Here is a 21,473-nt window from a genome sequence, read left to right as displayed (position 1 = left end):
GACCAACATTTGTCTTCTGATGTTTCCCTAGAGATCTATGAAGTTCTCTAGGGCTCTTAGGAAGATTTTCAGACCTGACACCCATTAAAACTTTAGCATGGCTCAGTACTCAAATTAATATGCACAGACTCCTCCTACTTGATAATGGTGCCATTTGGGTTAGAAAGCCATTGCTGGAGGGTGTTAGTTTATTAGAGAGAAGAAACAAAAACTGTAATATAGCATGTTCACGTTGAGGGTCTCCACAAACTCCATTCCTCCGTCAGGATACTTCATTCGTTCCCTGTAACAGACACAAAGCTTTCTGTGGCCACACAGCCTGCTCAGCTTCTACTTTGCTGCTGGAGGGCAGGGCTGCCCATTTAAATTTTGGGCTTTCGTTTTTCACTTCTGCAGTTTTTCATGATGCACGCCAATACATTCTCCTTAATTCTCAGTGACTTCGTTTTGGCCACAATCTTATTGTCACTCAATACCACAGCTGGCTGTTTGGAGGAAGTGCAGATGTCTTGTAAGATGATTTAAAGCAAAACAGTAAGTACCACAACTCTACTATATAAATAATGCTTACATTCTGAACACTGTATTCAGTTCTACCCATCCCACCTCAGAGAGAATATTTCAGAACGAGAAATGTGATCAGAGGAGTCTGGGAAGAAAAGCAGAAGAGTGAACAGACAAAGTAGTTGGATGTCATCACTAAAAATGGAATCTTCATATGAGAGCTAGTATTCTTGGGATTACCAGATATTAGGGACAAACATCCAAGAAAGCCATCATCATCATGGCTTCTTTGCAAGCTTTCTGACATCATTTGTCTGGCCACTGATGGAGGTGGAATATTGAATTTTACAGATGATTAATCTCATTCACAAGATAATTGTTATGTTCTTTTATCTGTGCAGAAACAATCTTTTTCTTGAAGAAGTCTGAACTTCTGCACAGCGACGAGGACATCAGAAAACAGAATTTTTTAAAGCACCTTCTCTTGCAAGATGGTACATGTATTCATTCTGTACAGTTTGTGCATTCTATGCATGAATGAAAACATTTAACCATATGAGGGCCCTGTGTAATACTCATCTGGCACCACACCACATACACCCACATACAGGAAAACTGTTTTTCTGTTTAAGTAATCTCTCCTTCCTGAAACGGCAAGAAAAAATGTATGCAACTGCTGATTTATTTCACACCCACCTATAACTAACAGGATATGCAGCTCAGCTTTCTTTCAAAACAGTTACATTTTGTTTTATTTTGTTCAAAAAATGGAGGAGAAAAAAACTGCATGAGGGACCCAGTTGGAAAAAATAACATATATTTAAGAAGAAGCAAGAATCAAAGACACAGAGTTGTTTGAGGCTGGTAAACTAGAAGATGAGCTCTCTTGATGGTTTTAACTTCTTACCAAAAATCTTTTCAGTCAAATATAATTAGGAAAAGGGAAGCAGAGCTAGAAAACTGAAAGCTGAGGAATCCATCATGTTGTACTTCCATTCTGGACTCAAATCAAACTTTATGTAATCATAAAGCAGATAGATTTTTCAGCTAGAATCCGTAAATTATTTTGACCTCCATAACATTCATTCCAATTACAGAGATAAAGAAAAAGAACCATTTCTTTAAGGGGAATTTATGGTTATCTGAAACTACAGAAGCAAAGAGGATGGATTTAAAGTATGCTTATGATGCTGAGAATTAAATCTCTGTCTGTGAGCTTAGTTAACATGAATGCCACAATTGTCCAAAGATTAGTTATCCCACTTAAGAATGTGTATAATGTGCAGGTTCCACAAAACATTTTCCTGAGACAAATAGAACTATATTCTACAAGGAAACAACTATGTTCAAGCAATGTAAGAATTAAGCACATTATAAAAAATAAAACATTCATTTACCTTTGGTTTTTTGTTCAGCAGCCTGAAAAATAAAAACAAAAAGATAGCAATTAGCAGGATTTTTTTTTAGCCAGAACAATTATTAAAAGAAACTTGCAGCCCTAGTAATCAAGCATGTCATGTAAAAAATACAGCCACCTGGCCAATAGTTTGAAAAGTTTGGAGCAGCTACTATCATTTTGCAGGTAGAGTGAAAATATTGTGGTGATCCATAGCATATTATACGTAGCAAAATATTTTTACATACGTAGCTGGTGGTGAAGGCTTCTGGGAGTTGCAGTCCAAAACTCCCGAGTAACCCAAGGTTAAGAACCAGCGACCTAAAGGACTGCCTTCTTCCATACGACCCTGCCCATCCTCTAAGATCAGGCCAGGAGGCTCTTCTGAAGGTGGCATCCTTGAAAGAAGTGAGGGGGATGGAATGCTGAAATAGGGCCTTCTCGGCTGTTGCCCCCCAACTTTAGAACACCCTCCCTATAGAGATCTGCCTAGCTCCAACACTTTTGGCTTTTCAACACCAGGCAAATACCTTTCTGTTTAGCCAGCATTTTAATTAAATAGTATTCTTTAGCTGGCCATATGAGCAGCAGGATTTATTAATATTAATTTTTAATGACTGTTTTCGATATAGGGTATTATAATATTGCCTACTTTTTTTTAATATATTTTTTATTTATTTATAACTATAACAAAAAAATCATATACATAAAACATATACACTTACAACACAATAACAGTGTTCCCCACCACCATATACGGGACCTCTTGCCATATTCTTCTTTTTCTTCTTCTTCTCATTCTTCTTCTTCTATTGTCCTCCTCTCCAGAACTGCATAGATTCTTGATTTGGAGCTCTCCCTTTTCCCCTTATTAACACATATTCCAAAAATTTGCCCCATATTACATAAAAATTATTCTTTTTCAACTCTCCTTTCTTCATCTTTAAATTACAAGTTAATTTATCATTTAATGCTATATTCCATATTTCTTTATACCATTCTTCAATTTGTAATTCAGTCTTTAATTTCCACTGTCTAGCAATAATCAATCTAGCTGCTGTTATTAAATTAGTTATCAATTCTTTAATCATTTTGTCATATTCCACATTCTCATATATTGATAACAAAGCAATCTCAGCCTTACATTCTATATCTTTTCCACAGATACAACTTAATTCTTTAAAAATTTGTCTCCCTAAATTAAAAATGCTTTATAATGAAATCTTGGAAGGAGAGAGGATACCAGATTCATGGAAACATTCATTGATAACTCTTATCCCAAAACCTAATAAAGATCTAACAGACCCAAGTTCATATAGGCCTATTTCTTTACTAAATCAGGATGCAAAGATATTTACAGCAATACTTGCAAATAGAATTAATAAATTTATTATAAAATATATCAAAGAGGATCAGAATGGTTTCTTGAAAGGTAGGCAAATGGAAAACTTAACAAGGAGGGTCTTGAATACTATACATAATATAGAAAAAAATAAACTGAAGGCTGGCATTTTATCATTAGATATATTTAAAGCATTTGATTGTGTGGAATGGCCAACGTTAAAGACTTTGTTAAAGGGTTGGGGTTTTGGAAAAAAGTTTAGGGGGATAATAGATCAATTATATTTAGAGAATACCTCTGTAGCAATAGTTAATGATGGGATGACAGACCAAATAGCTCTTGGCCGAGGTACTAGGCAAGGTTGTCCTCTCTCTCCAGTTCTGTTTTGCCTGGTTATTGAAATGTTGGCAAATGTAATTAGGAACGATGATTTAATTGAAGGTATAGGAGAAATGAAGATAAAGATTAATTTATTTGCGGATGATTCCTTATTGACAGTGAAAAACCCGTTAGAATGTATAGATAAAATTAAAACACACTTAGAAAAATTTGGAAAAACAACCGGATTAAACATAAACTGGCAAAAATCTGACTTAATGTTGTTTAATTATAGTAGAATAGAACAAGAAAAGTTTACTGAAAAACATGATTTTAAAATATGTAAAACAATTAAATACTTAGGAATAGATTTAGCGAAAAATATTCAAAAGATAAAGGATTATAATTATAACAAACTAAAGGAAGTAATTAATAAGAAACTACAAGAATATGATAAGTTCAAATTATCTTGGTTTGGAAAGATTGCATTGGTAAAAATGAAAATTTTACCAAAAATTAATTTTCTATTCAGAATGTTACCAATGCAGTTAACAGAGGATGAGTTGAAATATTGGCAAGGAATAGTTAACAAATATTGTAATGGAGGGAAGAAATCTAGAATAAATAAAAAGTATTGGTATAAAACAACAAAAAAAGGTGGTATAGGTTTACCAAATATAAGAAACTATTATTTAGCTAACCAACTGAGGTTTATTGGTGAAATTATATATAATCCGGAAAGGTTAATTTGGTGGGAAATGGAATCATCAGAATTACAAGGAAATATAGAAAAATATTTATTTGCTAAAGGTAAGAAAGACAAAATAAGTCAAGTTAATAATCCTTTTTTAAAGACACTGTTAAATATATGGTATAAGTATAAAAAGAATTTATGTTCATCATACTCTCCATTTAGATTAGTGGCAGAAATAGAAGATTTTCCTACCAATATGAAGGTGTATATGGATTTATTTAAAGAAGAAAAAGTGATTAGACTGAAAGATTGGCTGTATAAAATGAGATCGATAGATCAAATGAAACAAGTATTTCAAAACAAGACTATTTCATGGTTGAACTATGTACAACTGGAAAGATGGACTAAGGAATGGGCAAATAAATATAATAAAGGTAGAGAACACACAAAATTTGAGCAATTTTTATTCTCATATGAGGACATTCAGATGACTGACTCAGTAAAAGGTACAGTGAGTAAAATTTATTCACTTCTTAATTTAGAGGAAGAAGAAAGTGAGAAAGAAGGATTGAAATTGGTGTGGGAACAAGATATTGGGAAAAGAATAAATGAAGAAGAATGGAGGAGGATATGGAAAATGAGGATTTTAAGATTGATGTCAGTAAGAATAAAGGAAAATTTTTTTAAACTTAGTTTAAGATGGTATTTAACACCAGTAAAATTAAACAAAATCAACACCTGTCATCCGAATGTCTGCTGGAAATGTGAGAAAGAAGTTGGTACATACTTTCATATGTGGTGGGAATGTGAAAAGGTACAAAGTTTCTGGAGACAAATATTGCCTACTTTTAATGGCTTTAATGTTTTAAAAGTTTTAATATTGTTGTATGCCACTCATATACATGTGTATATCTACTAACTACATGTATCTGCAACTATCTGAAGCATACATACTGTTACAGTTTTATACAAATACATTTAAACAAAGTGTGACCTGGGGCACAATACCATCCTGGATTACACCGAAGCCCAACATTTTTATTTTATTTTATTTTAACTTGTATGCCGCCCACACTATCCAAAGGTCTCTGGGTGGCTTACAACAATTAAAATACAATTTTTAAAAAAAGATAAAACAATTACTGTAAAATACAATTGAAATATATGTTCTAAAAACTGCCATCCGGACCCACAGTTTTTTATTTCAATTAAAAACTTTCTGGAATAGGAAGGTTTTGACCTGGTGCCAAAATGTCTTCAGCATCGGCACCAGACGAATCTCAGTCGGGAGGGCATTCCATAGTCTGGGGGCAGCTGCCGAAAAGGCCCTTTGTCTACAAGCCGTCCCTCTCACCTCCTTGAGGGAGGGCTCTTTCAAAAGGGCCCCCTGGCTAGATCTTAACTGCCAGGTAGGTTCATATGGAAGGAGGCGGTCCTTCAGGTATCCAGGTCCTTCAGGTATTTTATTCACACAGTAGCCAGCAAGATAAGAATGTGAGTTCAACAAAACCTTCTTGCTCAGATTCCTCAGCAACTGCTATTCCACAAGTACACAATCCAAGATATCAGAAGTAATATATAGTCGCTGTGACCAGAGGTCATTGATAACTTTCATTTCCATGATTCTGTCCAATCCCTTTTCAAAGCCATCACCACAGTATGTCACAGCAGCAAATTCTATACTTAAATCATGCACTATGTGAAGAAGTACTTCTTTTTCACTGCCCTACATTCCTCAGCTTTAAGCTTCAATAGATGAGCCCATGTTTTACCATTATGCATGAAGGAAGAAAACTTCTGTCATTTTTTTCTACAGCATTATTAATTTTATATGTCTTCCCCATTTTCTTTGCCCACCCCTACATCCTCACTATTTTACCAAGCATAGTCCACCTATAGTGTTGTTACTCCTTACAAGGCAGCTGATCCATTTATTTTGGCTGGCCTTTTCTGCATCTTTTTCAACTCCACAATTATCCTTTTTCTGATGGAACAACCAGTATACAGTATTCCAAGTGTGACTGCACCCCAGATTTGTTCAAGATTAGCATGGATCTGGGATCTGCAGTATATTTCACTATTAAACTGCAGTTTCCAGGAACTTTCCTTCTAGAAGGCTGTTCATTTAAACTCTTGATACTCTCTATGTAGAAGAGAAAGGATAATTATTGTCTTCCATACAAGTAAAAAACACACCAAACATGTATGAAAGAATCTACCCAGCTCTACTTTGCTAGATTTTAGAGCAAATTGCAGATGATTCCTCGAGAAATGAGTGTACAAAATACTCTGAAAAGACTGTGGTGCACATATCTTATAACAGACAGATTCTTTAAAATGACAGAACATGTGTATACAAATTGAAGTACAGGTACAAAATAAATACTGCTACATTTTGAAATCTGAAAACCACCCATAACTTCAGTATATTTATAGAGAACTCTTAGCACTCATTTTACAAACCATTAAACAATTACAGAAATCTAGCAATAATAATAGCTTCTGGTGTAAATTAATTACCTTGAATAATGCAATATACTGATCAAAATAGATGTTAAGGACCACCTACAACTAACTTAAAGCAACACATTTGCAAACCATCTGCATTCTGCTGAAGTCAATGGATCTGAAGCTATCTTAAATGTAACTAAGCTCCTGAAAGTTGTTTGTAAATGACAGCGACAGAACTTTACAAAATTTTGCTATGCTTCAAACGAAAAATAGTAGATATTTCCGTGGTGAAATAGTAGGTTTTAAAATGGCCAGGAACCAAAACAAAAACTACTTCCGCTACACCAAAGTGTTTGGACATACTCAATACAAATTTTAGCACCCATGTTTTGAAAAGTTCGCTAGACCCTCTGATTGTCTTATCTTCATGTTGGCAGTAACGTCAATTTCATTTGTGCAGGATTCTGTGGGTGCCAAATTTTATCATATTCTGCTGGTGTTCTAAACTGCTGTGTTGTTTTTGTCATATTCTGTTGCGCTTTTAAGTTGCATTTAGTATTTATCATACTGACATCTAATAGATTTATGCTTTCTTCAGCAAAAATGTTGGCATACGCAGAAATTACTATCACAGCAAGCTCCTTCTGAAAATGGGGGAGGGGTACTTTTGAGCTTCAAAGGTCACTTACATTCATGGAACTATCTATACAGAGTGTTATTTTTCTTTGTTTTTTTTAATTTTGCATCCTAACTACCAATAGGATAATTTTACAAAACTGGAAAACGCTGTGCAAGGCTCAGGGGTCAGAAATTTGTTCTCTAAATTTATGATCTTGAAGTTTTCAGGCCCTTCTTGAATTCTCCAAATACTGCCTTCATCTTGGAGTACTCTAGATCAGGGATCCCCAACCCCTGGTCCGTGGCCCGGTGCCAGTCCGTGGCCATGGCAGGACCAGGTCGCGGAGACAGATCTCCTGCCCCTCGCAGGTACTCCCCCCACCTACCCCACCTGCACACATGGCCCACCACCCGCACACATGGGTGCACCACCCATTCACGCATGCGCATGAGCTCACCCTGCCGACCCCAAATTCACTCCGCCCCTTCACAGGTGCGTTCCATCCATTCACGCATGAGCGCAAGCGCGCTCCACCCTCCTGCAAGTGCAGGGGATGCCCCATCCCCCTGCGAATGGACTCCAACCCCCCCCAACTGGTCCACAACTCAGGTTGGCGACCACTGCTCTAGATGATAATCTTAAGTGCAATTCACAATATACCTTAAATGAGGTTATAGTAAAAACAATTTTAAGGCCAAGAAATATATAAGGCAAACAAATATGCCTGTCATAAGAAATATGAACTAAAGTAATGTTTAGTAACTTTTGCAAAACATTAGTGACATTCCATGTGACTGTTTATAACACCAAAGAAATATAATCCCCCCAAATTACAGTGGTGAAATGGATCATTTTAAAATTTTAGTTGTATCACTCCTGTGAGATGTTTGACAAACCTTTTTCTGAGCACCTTCCTTCTTTTTCTTTTCTTCCTGCTTTTTCTTTTTCTTTTCTTCCATCAAATGTTCCTCTTCTTGTGTTTGTTCTTTCTCCCTGTTTAAAAGAGGAGAGTAGAAACTATTTTAGAGAAGGTTATTCCACAATAAGCTCTGAAGCAGCCTGAATAGTATACAAAACTGCTAGTATTTAAAGGTAACTTACATTACAACAAATGTTTAAAAATTACATTACAACAAATGTTTTAAAAAAAACAATCCATAAATCTTTACTGCTGCAGTCAGCACTACTGGGATTAATTAATGATCCCAATATACTCAAAACACCTAACTTGTACAAACTGCTTTTCTTACATGTTATGTAGATCTTAATTTGCTCTCAATACCCTTTACCTGCAGTTTGTCAATTTATGACTTGAGAAAAACAAAGCTCAAACACACAGATTCAAGCCTTCCCAAAATCAGATTTTCAATTTACCATGCATAATCTCAAGCAAAATTCTCAGAAAATCCATAATACAGATAACCTCCCAAAATACATGAAAAATTGGCCCAAGGATAGGAGTTAATACCAGACAGGTTAGCAAAAAATCACAACTAGTCGTTATGGTTCCAATAAATAGTTGGTGTCCACACTGGTTGGACTGAAAAATTTCTTTCTGAAAAGTAACCGGCATACTTTTGCTTAAGTTTTATTTTACATTTTAAAAACAGTTGAAGGTTGGTTCTTATCTGACATTTGAATTCACATGCTACGGTTTTTTTGTTTCAGGGTGTACCATTACAGATGAAAAAACATCTGTATGAGTGGCATACAACAGTAGATGAGTTGTGTTCAGTAAAGAAATGGGTTCTCACCCCAAAGATTCCACCAATCTTTTTTCAACTGGGAAATCCTTCAGAGCAGATTTCAGAGTAGGGGGACATGGGGGCTTCAGAAGAAAAAGGAACAGGCAGCTGAAAGGCTGGATATACCCCTTTATTTTGAGAAAATAATTCAGAAATGATATACATAGGTAACCTAATTAACAGTTTACAAACCATTTAATTTAAATTCAAGCATTTTGTCTTAACCGGTCTGTGTAACAAACTCACTGTGTTAAGTATGCTAAGAACTCAGATGTCCTACAGTATACCACTGTTCTGTTTTTCAATAGACACAGTTACAGCTCATTCCCCAACTGGTAACAACAGTAATCTCCCTCATGGGCACTTTGCTATAGTTTGTAAATTGACAAATTTGAGAAAGCAGGCAGGAAGTCTGTCACTCTTCTGTCAGTTTCACCCAGTGTCAGATACCTAGAGTACACAATCCTGACCTGTTGTGATAGCAGTTAAATTTTTTGACCTTACACCCCAGCTCTGTGCAAGCAAGATCAATGAACTGTGAATGATGTCCTTGTGCAGCCAGCAGCGATGCACTCTGCTAGAAATTTCTTAAACGACAAATTTGTTGAAGACTCAATTAAAAATTCACAATGAAGTATAACATCAGTGTGGAGCTTTTTAAAGGACACATTTGGACAACAGATAGAAAACACGGAACAATTTCAATTTCATACTGAAATCTGGAATGGCATATACTAGTTGATTGTGGTCAAGTTTTATATGAACTGTGGGAAAGAAATCTTGGTGAGGGGTTTATGTAGTTACAAATTTTGAGAAGTCTCTTTTTTTTAACCTGTGTCTTGTCAGGAAACATCAACTGCTTCTATTTACAAGGATACAAAGAGAAGTGCAAAATGTAGTTTTCTTTACTGCCTTTAATGATTACAGTTAAAGGCCTTGAGAACTTCACCTTCCTGTGAAGCTGCCATTTTTTCCCGTTTTACTGAGGAAATACCGTACTTCATATTATGGTGTACCGATACCACAGAAGTGGTACAGTGTACTAATGGATGACAAAGAAGAAGGAAGTGAAGTATTGGGGCAGCCCACAGTGTAGGTCCCTGTGATAAGAATGCAGATTGCTATGTGAACTTGAGCTTGTCCGTTATATGATTATTACAAATATTAATTTGACACAGGGGTTGCGGCAAGCTTGAGGAAAAGGACAGGTTCTTGGTCAGGTGAGAACTGAAATCTGAAGACAGATAATTTTTTTATAAAGAAAAGGTTCAAAAGGTCTTTTGAGACATGTTGCCAACTCAAGATCTGAATGTAAGACTTTGTCTCTCAAACTGTGAATATAACTTTACTCTTTCCTCCTAAAAATATGTTTCCAAAACTGGACAAAATCCTGTTGCTTAGTATAGTAAATTACAATAGAATAGCCACGTTGAATCAATAGGGATTTGGTGAGTCAACTCCTGCATAAGTTCCACTGATTCAAATGGGTCTACTCCACTTGCGATTTTCTTTGCCACAATAAGTCACAATTAGAGCAGGCACATTTGAATCAATGGAACTTCTGAAGGAGCTGACTCACTAAATTCCTATTGATTCAATAGACCTGCCGTACTATGATTTACACTAATTTGACCAATAAATCAGTAAGTTATAAAGAAGACATATGCAACAAATTAAGACAGGCTTTCCAAATCAACATTTTTAACTTTCACATGGTCTGAGAAGATTTTATGTTATAAATAAATAAAGGGGAGTGGTAACCTGGTGGTGATGGGAAATAAGATGCAGGATGATAACATAAGCTGTCTAATGCCTGCTGCAGCATAGAATGGGAATTGTCTATAAGGGTATCAATAAAACAGATAGAAGGCGAACATCACTTTTGACAGGAGGGGTTAGGGTGACAAGGAGAATATGACAGAAGTGTTGAAGGGAGATTCTGCTAATAGCTACAGAAAGCTAGCGAGATTTGTATATACAAAATAAAACCTAGATTTTAATGAACTGTAGACATCCTAGCAAGTGTCAACATAGGGGGCAACATCACCATCACCAGCTTGATTTCCCTCCACATTAGTGGCACAACACAAATGTCTTACGTAACTCAAATTTGAGCCTCTCAACAAATAGCTTTTCTAGTGAGAGTACTCAGGTGGCTGGCTCAAGGGTGACTCAGCCCTTTATCCTTCCAAGATCAGTAAAATAAGTATCCAGTTCGATTGGTGTGTGTGTGTGTGGGGGGGGTATGTGTAGGAGTTAAAGTGTAAACCACCCAGTATTGTGGGCGAATATATAAGCAGCATGCTTTGCTTTCACTCCCCACACTTGTACAGACAGATGGGGAAAAATATATCTACTCTGTGGAAATGCCCTCACCAATCTGTACTTCTTTATGAACTGGTTCACATGTGCTAGTCAGGTGTGACTAGTGAAAACCATGAAGTCTGAATAACCTTTTAAAAACCTGCCAAATTCTGACAGACCAAAAAGTGCAATTGTCAGGCTCAAGGTGATCCCAAAGTGATCCTGGGAAATATTTTTGAAGATGTTTACACCTGTAACACATCATAATGTAAACATGCAAAGTTACCTCATAAACATTTGCACAACAACAAGCTTAAATGTACTTTGCTAATGTCTATCAACTATAAACCAAGGACAAACCTAGGATAGCCACCACAGCTTTTGAATTTAAGGTTTCACTGGCTGTTCACATCATTTTGTGCACAACAACAAATGCAACCACCAACCTCTTAATTAGAAACCATTCACTACTGAAATCCAAGCCAAGGGACTAAAACTAACATTAGTGTAATAATCCAACTGGATTCTGATCAGTGTGATAATATGCGCTTTCTTCAAGAAGTTGCTCAGCACAAACACAATTTCTGGTCCACATCAATTGTTATTACTACTGCACACCAGCTGTAAACAAGGAAGCCCTACTTATGACTATTGAGGAATAAACTCTATTCTGAAATAAGTTCAACAGGGCTTACTCCCAGGTAAATGGATACAGTGGGGTCTTGACTTGAGAACTTAATCCGTATTGGAAGGCGGTTCTGAAGTCAAAAAGTCTGTAAGTCAAGTCTCCATTGACCTACAGTGCATTGAAAACCGATTAATCCCGCAACAGGCTGTTTTTGTTCCATTTTGGTTTTTTTCTGGTCTGTAAGTCAAATCTCAGTCTGCAAGTCAAACCTAAATTTTGCGGCCAGAGAAGATGTAACTCAAAAAGTCTGTAAGTCAAGCCGCCTGTAAGTCAAGGGTCCACTGTATAGAATTGTAGTCAAAGCTATCCACAGTTGAGGTCCTTCCCACTGTAAATGTCTAGTACAGATAAATTCTTCAAAGTGTGACTATACCATCTCTGAAAAGAGAAATGTGACGTTGCCCAAAATACTAAAAGTAAACTAGTAAAATTGGAATTGATCCAATAAGAGGTAATTCAGACATTCCTTTTGCATTTCAGACCTTTCAGCTGTCGAGATAGAGCTCCATGCAGCTGTGATACTGATTAAATGTTATTCCTATGCATGTTTAGGAGATCACATATGAATGCAAGGTACCTTTGCAAACACTATACCCTGGCTGCAATGGCATGGACACTACTTTTTACTTTTACTACTGCTTTCCTGCCATTAAGAAGACTACATTTGATCTTAACAGTAATATACACCCTAATGATAAACATCTTCAGTTAGAAGGATGTCAGATCAGTAATAAGCAACATTACTAAAAATATTTTGACATTTACTGAGCCTCTTCTCTGGCCACTGGGGGATCAACTGAAGGACAGAAGAAACGGTGCTAAAGCAGGCACATCAGAGTTTAGTAAATGGCACTATTAAGATGCAGAAGCTCAGTAATACACTTTGGACCTTGCTGAAAAAAGGTGCATTACAGATCCCATCAGGACACATCATCTTAGGACCTCTCTATTAGTAGGAATAACCAGTGTACTAGCTGTAGGACATCATGCACTGTGAGGCACATATCTCTTTATTGTCAATCAGCTTAAATTTCCAGGGGAGACACACTGTGCAGTAGTATTTTGAGATGTGATAGGAATCCCATAATACCTTGGCAGTAAACCAGTAAACATGTTATGAAAAGTTTTTTGGGTCCCCACCATTTTCAATGGGTCTTGGGGGGTTTGGTTGCTTTTTGAGTTTTTTTCCCATTTCCTATGGGTCCTGCATGCTTCCCTTGCTTTTTCCTTTGTTTTCTTTGCATTTCCAACCTGCCCCCTTTGTTCTCTGTGCATTTCCAATGTGCTCCGCTTGTTTTCTGTGCATTTCTAATGGGTCTTGCACGCTTGATTGCTTTTCCCCCCCTTTGGCCAGAAGGGATGAATCGCGTTTCCAATGTGTCTTGCAGTGATTTGGGGGGGGGGGTTGAATTTTTTCCTTTGGCTGGAACAGATTAATTGCATTTCAATGCATTCCTATGGGAAATGGTGCTTTGACTTACGACCATTTTGAGTTACATCCCTCTTCTGGAATGGATTATGGTCGTAAGTCGAGGCACCACTGTATTTTTAGTGTTTCATTTATTTATTTATTTCACACTGGGACAACCCAAGCACTTTAGGACTTCATAGGTTAGAACCAGTACTTTGAATTCAGCTTGGAAATGGATCAGCAGCCAGTGGAGCTGCTATAACAGAAAGGTTATGTGATCCCTGGAATGAACCCAAGGCAACAATATGGCTGCTGTGTTTTGAACTCGCTGAAGTTTCCTGACACTTTCCATAGACAGTCCCACATAGAGCACGGTACAGTAATCCAGCCGAGATGTAATTAAGCCACGTGTCACCGTGGCCAGATCAGACCTCTCCAGGTATGGGCACAGCTGGCACGTTAGTTTTAATTATGCAAAGAGTGTAAGTTGGAGACCAGTTGACAACACACTGATTGACTGAAGGTATTCCCGAACACTGCTGAAACTTGGGCATCTAGGTTTAGAGAAGAATCCAAGAAAACTCCCAAACTATGCACGTCTTTTTCAGAGGGCATGTAACTCCATCTAGCATAAGATGTACTCAAATTACTCTCAACCCACAGAATACATTCATGGAAGTAGGGGGAAGGTTTTCTCCTTATGTGTGGCCAAGAAAGAAGAATATGGAAAATATATTGGCTTCCCCATACAAATGCACTTACATAACTAGGAGTGACAAGGAAAGTGAAGATCTGTGCTATTCTTCCAACCACAAAGCTCCCCTGTGTCATAGATGTCTCACATCAACACAGTCCCCATATATAGTATCTTCTACTTCTCTACAGAAATAAGTGTCCTTCACTTAACAGAGCAAAAAGGAAAAGCTCACAGTGGAGTTATTATCAATGGTGGCTACACACCTATTTATAATGCCTAGTTTCTGGAGTGGGGAAGGAGCTTTTGTCCCCTCTCAGCAGGGTTCTGAAGCATAGCCATGTAACTCAAGAGAAAGACCAAAACAACCCAGGCAAACCTCACTTGTGCTGTTTCTATTTTGGGTTCTGTCTTTTGGTCAAGCTAAATTGTAAAAGAATACAGGCAAATAGAAGCCAAAATCCTGTAGCTTAAGCTATGTTTGCAAAAGGTGATGGAATCATTGGCAGGGGTATATTTTCAGTAATTAAAGCAGTGGTTCCCAACTTTGGATCCCCAAGTGTTCTTGGATCCCCAGAACACTTAAGACTACAACTACCAGAAATCCTGGCCAGCACAGCTAGTGGTGAAGGCTTCTGTGAGTTTCAGTTCAAGAACATCTGGGGCCCCATGTTTAGGAACCCCTGAATTAAAGACTTCATCCTTCTGTCCATGGTTCACATAGCTTCCATGCAACATATTACTCACAAGTCAGACAAGTTGTAAGGTGGAAGGAGGAAGTCTTTAATGACTGAAAATGTCCTCCTGTTGGCAATGTCCTTACCTTCTGCAGGCATAAGTTAGGCAACAGTATTTTTTGCCAGTCAGTATAAATATATTATTCAGTCCTCCATATCAATGACAGGATCATATTATTCAGCAACACTTGGTTCTAAAGCCTGAGACTAATTTGCCTCTCTCTGGCTTTATTCATTCATTGCTGCATTTGTGCTCAGAGTGCACAAATTCTCAGGTCGGACAGCTAACAGTTCTGAGATTTCTTAAAGTTCTCCAACATCCTGAATGATTCTCATCCACCATCACTTTGCATTCTTGATGATGCTCCTACATTATTCTGATCTGTACCTTTTCTTCATCTTCATTTCTATCTGCACTGCTAAGCATTTTATAACAGTCCTTCTTCTTAAACCTCTCACTTGGTATCTCCAATTCTATACAAGGCAATGAAAACAATGAACACAAGATTCTCTTTTGATATTATGTATACTTCCAAAGCCTTACTGAATGTAGGCATATATCTGAAAATTTGCCATTTTCTTTTCTAAATAACAGTGAATGAAATTTGAATTCAAGACTTCCAGACTGTAGGATCCAGTAAACATCCACCATTAAAAATATCAGAATTTATTATTCCACCTTTTCACCAAAGTACCGAGAGCTTAAAAAAACAAAACAAATGCAAACAAGAAAAGTACAAAAACATAAAAGTGGCCCATAAAAGCCACTAGGACAGCAGATAAAAGCAAATAATCCAATCATAAATCAGCAGTGGATAAAAGAATTAATTCCAGCTCACAAAGGATGGAATACAAGCAAATGAGATAAAATTAAAAGGTGATGTGAATAGAACAAACATTATCTGGCAGGTAAAAAACTGCACAAAGTGCAACAAAGTCATTTCTTGAGAAAGCACTTAGGTTGGAGTTTAACCTGGAGTACAGAAGTTTGAAGGATTGATATGATAATCATCTTCAAATATTGGAAAGGCGATCAAGTAGAGCTGGAACAAGCTCCAGATAGTAGGACTTGATTCAAAAGGTAAGAAGAGAGATTCCAACTAAACTTTGGTTGAAATCTGGTAGTAAATCACAATTAGAGCAGACCCATTGAACCAGCGGAAATTTGGTGAATCAATGAACTTTCTCTAGATGTAATATACTGCTAGATGCATGCCATCAGGAATAAATTCTTTACTAAGCTGTACAACCTGGAACAGATACCTTTTAAGATTCTGGCCTTTAATTTTTGGAGCATTTAAATACAAGTTGGATGCCCATCTGTCTAGCCATGTTCACTGTGAATTCCTGCATTAGATAATCCTAGGGTCCCTTCCAGCTCTACAATTCTGCAATTCTACAATCTCCACATCTTGGGTACCACCACTAGGAAGAACATTCTCACCGGCATCTAACTTCACTAGAGGATGTCCCAGAAACATCTTAACTGACAGAACGTCAGGTAAAATTACAGTGGTGCCTCGACTTACAAACTTAATCCATTCCAGAAGATGGTCATAACTCGAACTGGTCATAAGTCAAAGCACCATTTCCCATAGGAATGCATTGAAACCCCATTAATCCATTCCGGCTGGAAAAAAACAAAAAACAAAACAAAACCCTGCAAGCCCCATCTGAACACACTGGGGCCGAAAAAGAAAATAAATCACAGCACAGAAACATAACGCCCCCAGCCCAAACCCACGCTGTAAAACCCTCTATGTATTCACTCAGAAGCAGAAAGTAGCACCACGCAGTCCCAAGCCTCCTCCGACGCATACACTCTAACCATTGCGGCAAAAGAGCTACAAAGAAGCATTCTCTTCACCGACTAACAGTTAATAATTTAAATTCCCTGCCTTTTTCCCCACCATTTTTCTGATTGTAACTCAAAGCTCCGGTGGCAACTCAAAGCAACATTTTGCTGCCGGAGCGGGTCATAACTCGAATTGGTCATACGTCGGGACGGTCGTAAGTCAAGGCACCACTGTACCATAAATTGTTACTGTCAACTAACTGAAAGATCATTATTTCATTATGTCGGAAATTAAAATTACCTTAACAGGAATACTGTTAGATCTGGATAAAACACTTCAGTTCTGATCCACTACAGTAGTTTGTCCACAGATACATATGTTTATTTAAAAACACCAGTTATTTCAAAGTCTATCTGGATACAGTATTCTTTAATTAGAATTTCTCATTGCTAATCAGAGTGTCACAAACATTTTTCTAAATTAATGTGTCAATTAAAAGAGGCAGAAGTGCCTCCCACAGCAAAACCCATTCTATTATGTTTATTTAACAAATCTGACAATAATATTTATTCAAAATAAAGTTTTGTGGAGTTCAGCTGGACTTACTGACTTGGACATGCATAAAGAAGTGCATCAACAAGCTTTTAATAGTACAAGTTAAGTCAAAAGGGGATGTTTTTCATTTTTAATAGACCTCAATTCTTCTATCTGATTTACATAATGACACTTCTGAATACATGTACTTAAATATGCTTAAAACAACTGAATCTCTATGTAGCTGGTCTAACAGTAGCTTCTGCTAATACTGATAAAAAGAAAGTACAATATTAAAGGATCTTCAGTTTTATTTTCAGACGTTACAACTACAAAGCAATAATTAATAACCTACTTTGGATTACACATTCTCTCTTGTTTGGATATTTAGGAGGAAATAAACCAAATACAAGCTGAAAAATGAGAGAGTGAAAATCAAGAAAATCGATATGTTTTCAGTGTGACAGCATTGTATCAAGTTGGATCTGAAAACACTGATCAAAAGCTTTATTATCTAAGCAAATTTAGAATGGCCTTTGAGTTTCACGAATCTCCTGGCAAGCTCCAAAACACACAGGGATCTCCTTTGCACAGAAGGGCCTCCTCATTTATTTCAACAGCAAGGACAAGTACAGAATTGCCTCCCGTACTGAAATTAATGGACAGATCAGATTGTATATGCAGTCAGGATGTACATATATCACATCACCAGCAGAAGCCTAAATCAGGGACAAGAGATGCACCAGTATCTATTTTGTTTTAAAAATATATCCTTAGAATCGTAATTAAATATCACCACCCTGATAATTAGACATTAGATCCCACAGAAAATTGTGAAGTACCAAAATCAGCCATATCAGCAGAAGTTGTAAAAAATATAAACCAATAATGGATTAGCTACAAATGGCCTACCACATACTCCGAGTCTTTACTTGTTCCTCATTTTCACGTGTGTCTTCAGTAGCAAAATAAAATCATGATCTTCTCTCAGCCAGCTCTCCCTGCTTCTTCTATTTTCATAGCTGTTGCAGTCATATAACAGGGGAATAAATGCAGAGAGACAAAGAACTGCCATCCCTCCAGAAAAGGAATATTTTATTTTATTTATTTTTATTTATTAGATTTCTATCCCACCCTTTTAGACAAAGTCTACTCCGGGCGGGTTCCATCAAACATTATAAGCTAAAACAGTTAAAAACAATTAAAAACCATTCTAAACAATAGTAATTAGTAATGCTTAGTAGTGCTCAAGATGGGAAAACAGAAAATTACAGTAAAAATAAAGTCAAGTATTGACAAGAGGGAAGGCCTGCCAAAAGAGCCAAGTTTGTAATTGACTCTTAAAAACACCCAGCGAGGGAGCCAGACGGATCACTGATGGGAGGTTATTCCAGAGCCGTGGGGCCACTGCCGAGAAGGCCCGGTTTCTTCTTTCTTGAATACCCTGTTTCCCTGAAAATAAGCCCTAGTATGATTTTTCAGGATGCTCGTAAAATAAGCCCTACCCCAAAAATGAACCCTAGTTAAGTGAAACCCCGCCCTCCACCCTTGTGCAGCAACCAGAAGATGACATGACTGTATTTGAATAAATATAGATTGTTGTACATGAAAAAAATATCCCCTGAAAATAAGCCCTAATGCGTTTTGGAGCAAAAATTTATATAAGGCCCTGTCTTATTTTTGGGGAAACATGGTACTATAATAGATAAAAACATACCTCCTATCCCAGAGGTCACTATTTACATTATCTTCCTTTCTCTCTTTTCAGCACTGCCATCTCTGCCTCTTTAAATTTTGTTCTGCCATCCCCCTCTTCAGCTATATGCTATCCTCTTCCTTATCCTTACCATTAGAAACAAAATTTATTTAAAATATTTTCCCCTGCCTTTCTCCTTAAAAAGTACCCAAGACAGCTTACATCATTGAAAGACAAAATTTAAAGCTAAAAAATTGTAACTAAACACATATTAAAAAGTGTATACCAGAAAACCGTAAACAAAAGCAACACCAACAATACATTCAAAGCAGTAAGGCACAACAATTAAAAAAAAAAACCTCACTCAGGCAGGCTGTCACTAAGGGAAAGCTTGCTTGACGAGAAAGGTCTTGTATCAAGCTGAAGTGGGATGTATCACCTCGATGCATGGCCAAGTGAAAACTGGATTTAATGTTTTTATAACACATATATCCAAATATCTTGCAAACTCTGAAGAAACAAAACAAGACAAAAACATGTGACACCTTAAAGACTATTATATTCTAATGTGAGCTTTCGTGGACATGTTCGCTTCGTCATATACATGAAAACATGTTTCCATATCTCTGAGAAAGTAGACATGTCCATGAAGCGCACGTTGAGGTATAATAGTCTTTAAAGTGCCATATGTTTTTGTCTTTTGTTTTGTTTTGTTTCTCTGGAATTTGCATGATGTGCTTGCACAGACTAACAACCTACCTCTTCGAAAACATCCAAATATCTTGTCATGCTCAATAAGGGACAGTCACTTCGAGCTTTAAGAAACACAGCTACAGTTTAAAGCAACTGCAGCTAAATTTAAGCAGGTTTGCACATAGAATCCACTTTCTTGTTTTTGTGTTCCTTCAAAAGACTGAAGCAGTAGAACAGCTTGTTTTTCCCTCTCTTTTCTTTGAAATGGCTGAACCACTACCCTGAAACTTTCCAAAACAACTCCAGCCTGAGGCAAAAAAAAGCTGGCACAAAACTGCTTCTCAGTCCTGAATGGTTTAACTTTGTTAAATGAAATTGAAAAGAGAGGTTTATGGGAGAAAGAAATGTAATTCAATCCAAAGCAGTTAACCCTTGCCTATAATGAGGGACTTTCAATGCATACGGAATAAGGTAACTCTCAGTTAGGCCAGCCTCCCATCTTTACACAACCTTGTTACATTTATGGACCCTGAAGCATGTTCAAAAGGATGCTAAAGGCCGGCTACGTGTATACTGCTAGACTGAAAGAGTTCAGCACAGATATAGTACAGGGTACACATGTGATTGCTTTTACCTCTCCAAAGATCCTGTCCTAAAACCTGTAATTATACAAGTCTTAGAACTCAGCTTTCATTGGCAACTCTGTAATAGGTTTAGCTGGGTAGAAATCTTCACATCTACAAAATAATTATTATAGCAATGTGACTGTGATCATTAGCATGTAATAGACACGGTCCTAGCTGAATGGTGAATATACATATGTTCCGATATGTTCATTTCCTTCAAATAAAGATGAAGCCTGTTACCTAGACTGTATTATTATACAGGGTGATCCAAAATGAAAAGACATGCTGAATGAGGCACCCAATTGCACTAAAAAAAGGAAGATCTGGAATGACTGGGGAACAAATGTGCCTTCCACACCCTTGGACTCAGCACAGCTTTCCCCTCTGTACCCTGCATGCAAACAAACCCTCCACTCATGCAAATAAGAGGTTTTTCCAAATTCCAAGCAATGAGGCTGCAGGGGGTGTGATATCGGAAGGGTTAACATTTGTTTCTCCACAGCTTGCCATCCCTGAACCAAATGTCCCTAATGCCACCATTAAACTTAGAAGACTCTTTTTAAGCAACATTCTGTGATGGAGTGAGGTAGGGAATTTTTGGTGGGAAAAGATGGAAAAAGATAAGGAAGACAAAAAAAAACACTGGAAAAACAGAAGGGAAGGGAAAGGAAGCAAGGAGTAGCAGGAAAAAAAGGTATTTCATTTGTCATTTTTGGCACTTAAAATTACCTACTGCTGACCTTGTGGAATATGTCTTGGATGCCAACTATGAGGTCCTCACCAACCTCATAGTTGGCATCCAAGACATATTCCAAAAGGGATTGAGATCATCAACCTAAACATGTCTTTCCACCTGATTCTAGGATGTTCCATCCCACTTTGTCTTCAAGGAAAGATTTCCCATTGTTATTATCCACTAATACTGAAAACTATGCCTTTCTATAAGAGGTAGAGGGATACCGTTCTAAGTACTGTATGTTACTCTCCCTATATATCATCTAAAACAAGGCAAGGTTCCCAAGGTTTGAGGGTGGGTAGGGGATTACTGTTAATTTCTATTTTTCTGTGTATAAGCCAATACTTTTGTCTACAATCTTTAGACTGAAAATTGAGGGTCATCTTATACAGAAGTAAGCCTAGGAAAGAACTGCTCAATTGCAAAACTGCCCATACCTTGCCTCTGCAAACAGGCTTCCTTCAATCACGAGGCTTAGCTTCCTTTGAT

At 37.3% G+C, this 21,473-nt stretch overlaps 1 protein-coding gene across 23 annotated transcripts in view; it reads right to left on the bottom strand.

Annotated features, from left to right (window-relative positions):
* The window catches only part of TNRC6C (trinucleotide repeat containing adaptor 6C), a 599,421-nt gene that overhangs the window by 118,393 nt on the left and 459,555 nt on the right, over positions 1-21,473 (bottom strand). For all 23 annotated transcript variants that reach the window (XM_078385974.1, XM_078385967.1, XM_078385970.1 and 20 more), the window contains 2 exons: positions 8,221-8,317; positions 1,902-1,923 (listed from right to left, as the gene is read on the bottom strand). In XM_078385974.1, the coding sequence (XP_078242100.1) occupies positions 1,902-1,923; positions 8,221-8,317 (119 nt within the window). The remainder of the gene's footprint in view (positions 1-1,901; positions 1,924-8,220; positions 8,318-21,473) is intronic.

The sequence above is a fragment of the Pogona vitticeps genome, chromosome 2 (genome assembly GCF_051106095.1).
Source record: "Pogona vitticeps strain Pit_001003342236 chromosome 2, PviZW2.1, whole genome shotgun sequence".
NCBI lineage: Eukaryota > Metazoa > Chordata > Lepidosauria > Squamata > Agamidae > Pogona > Pogona vitticeps.
This window is presented reverse-complemented; position numbering and strand designations above follow the sequence as displayed.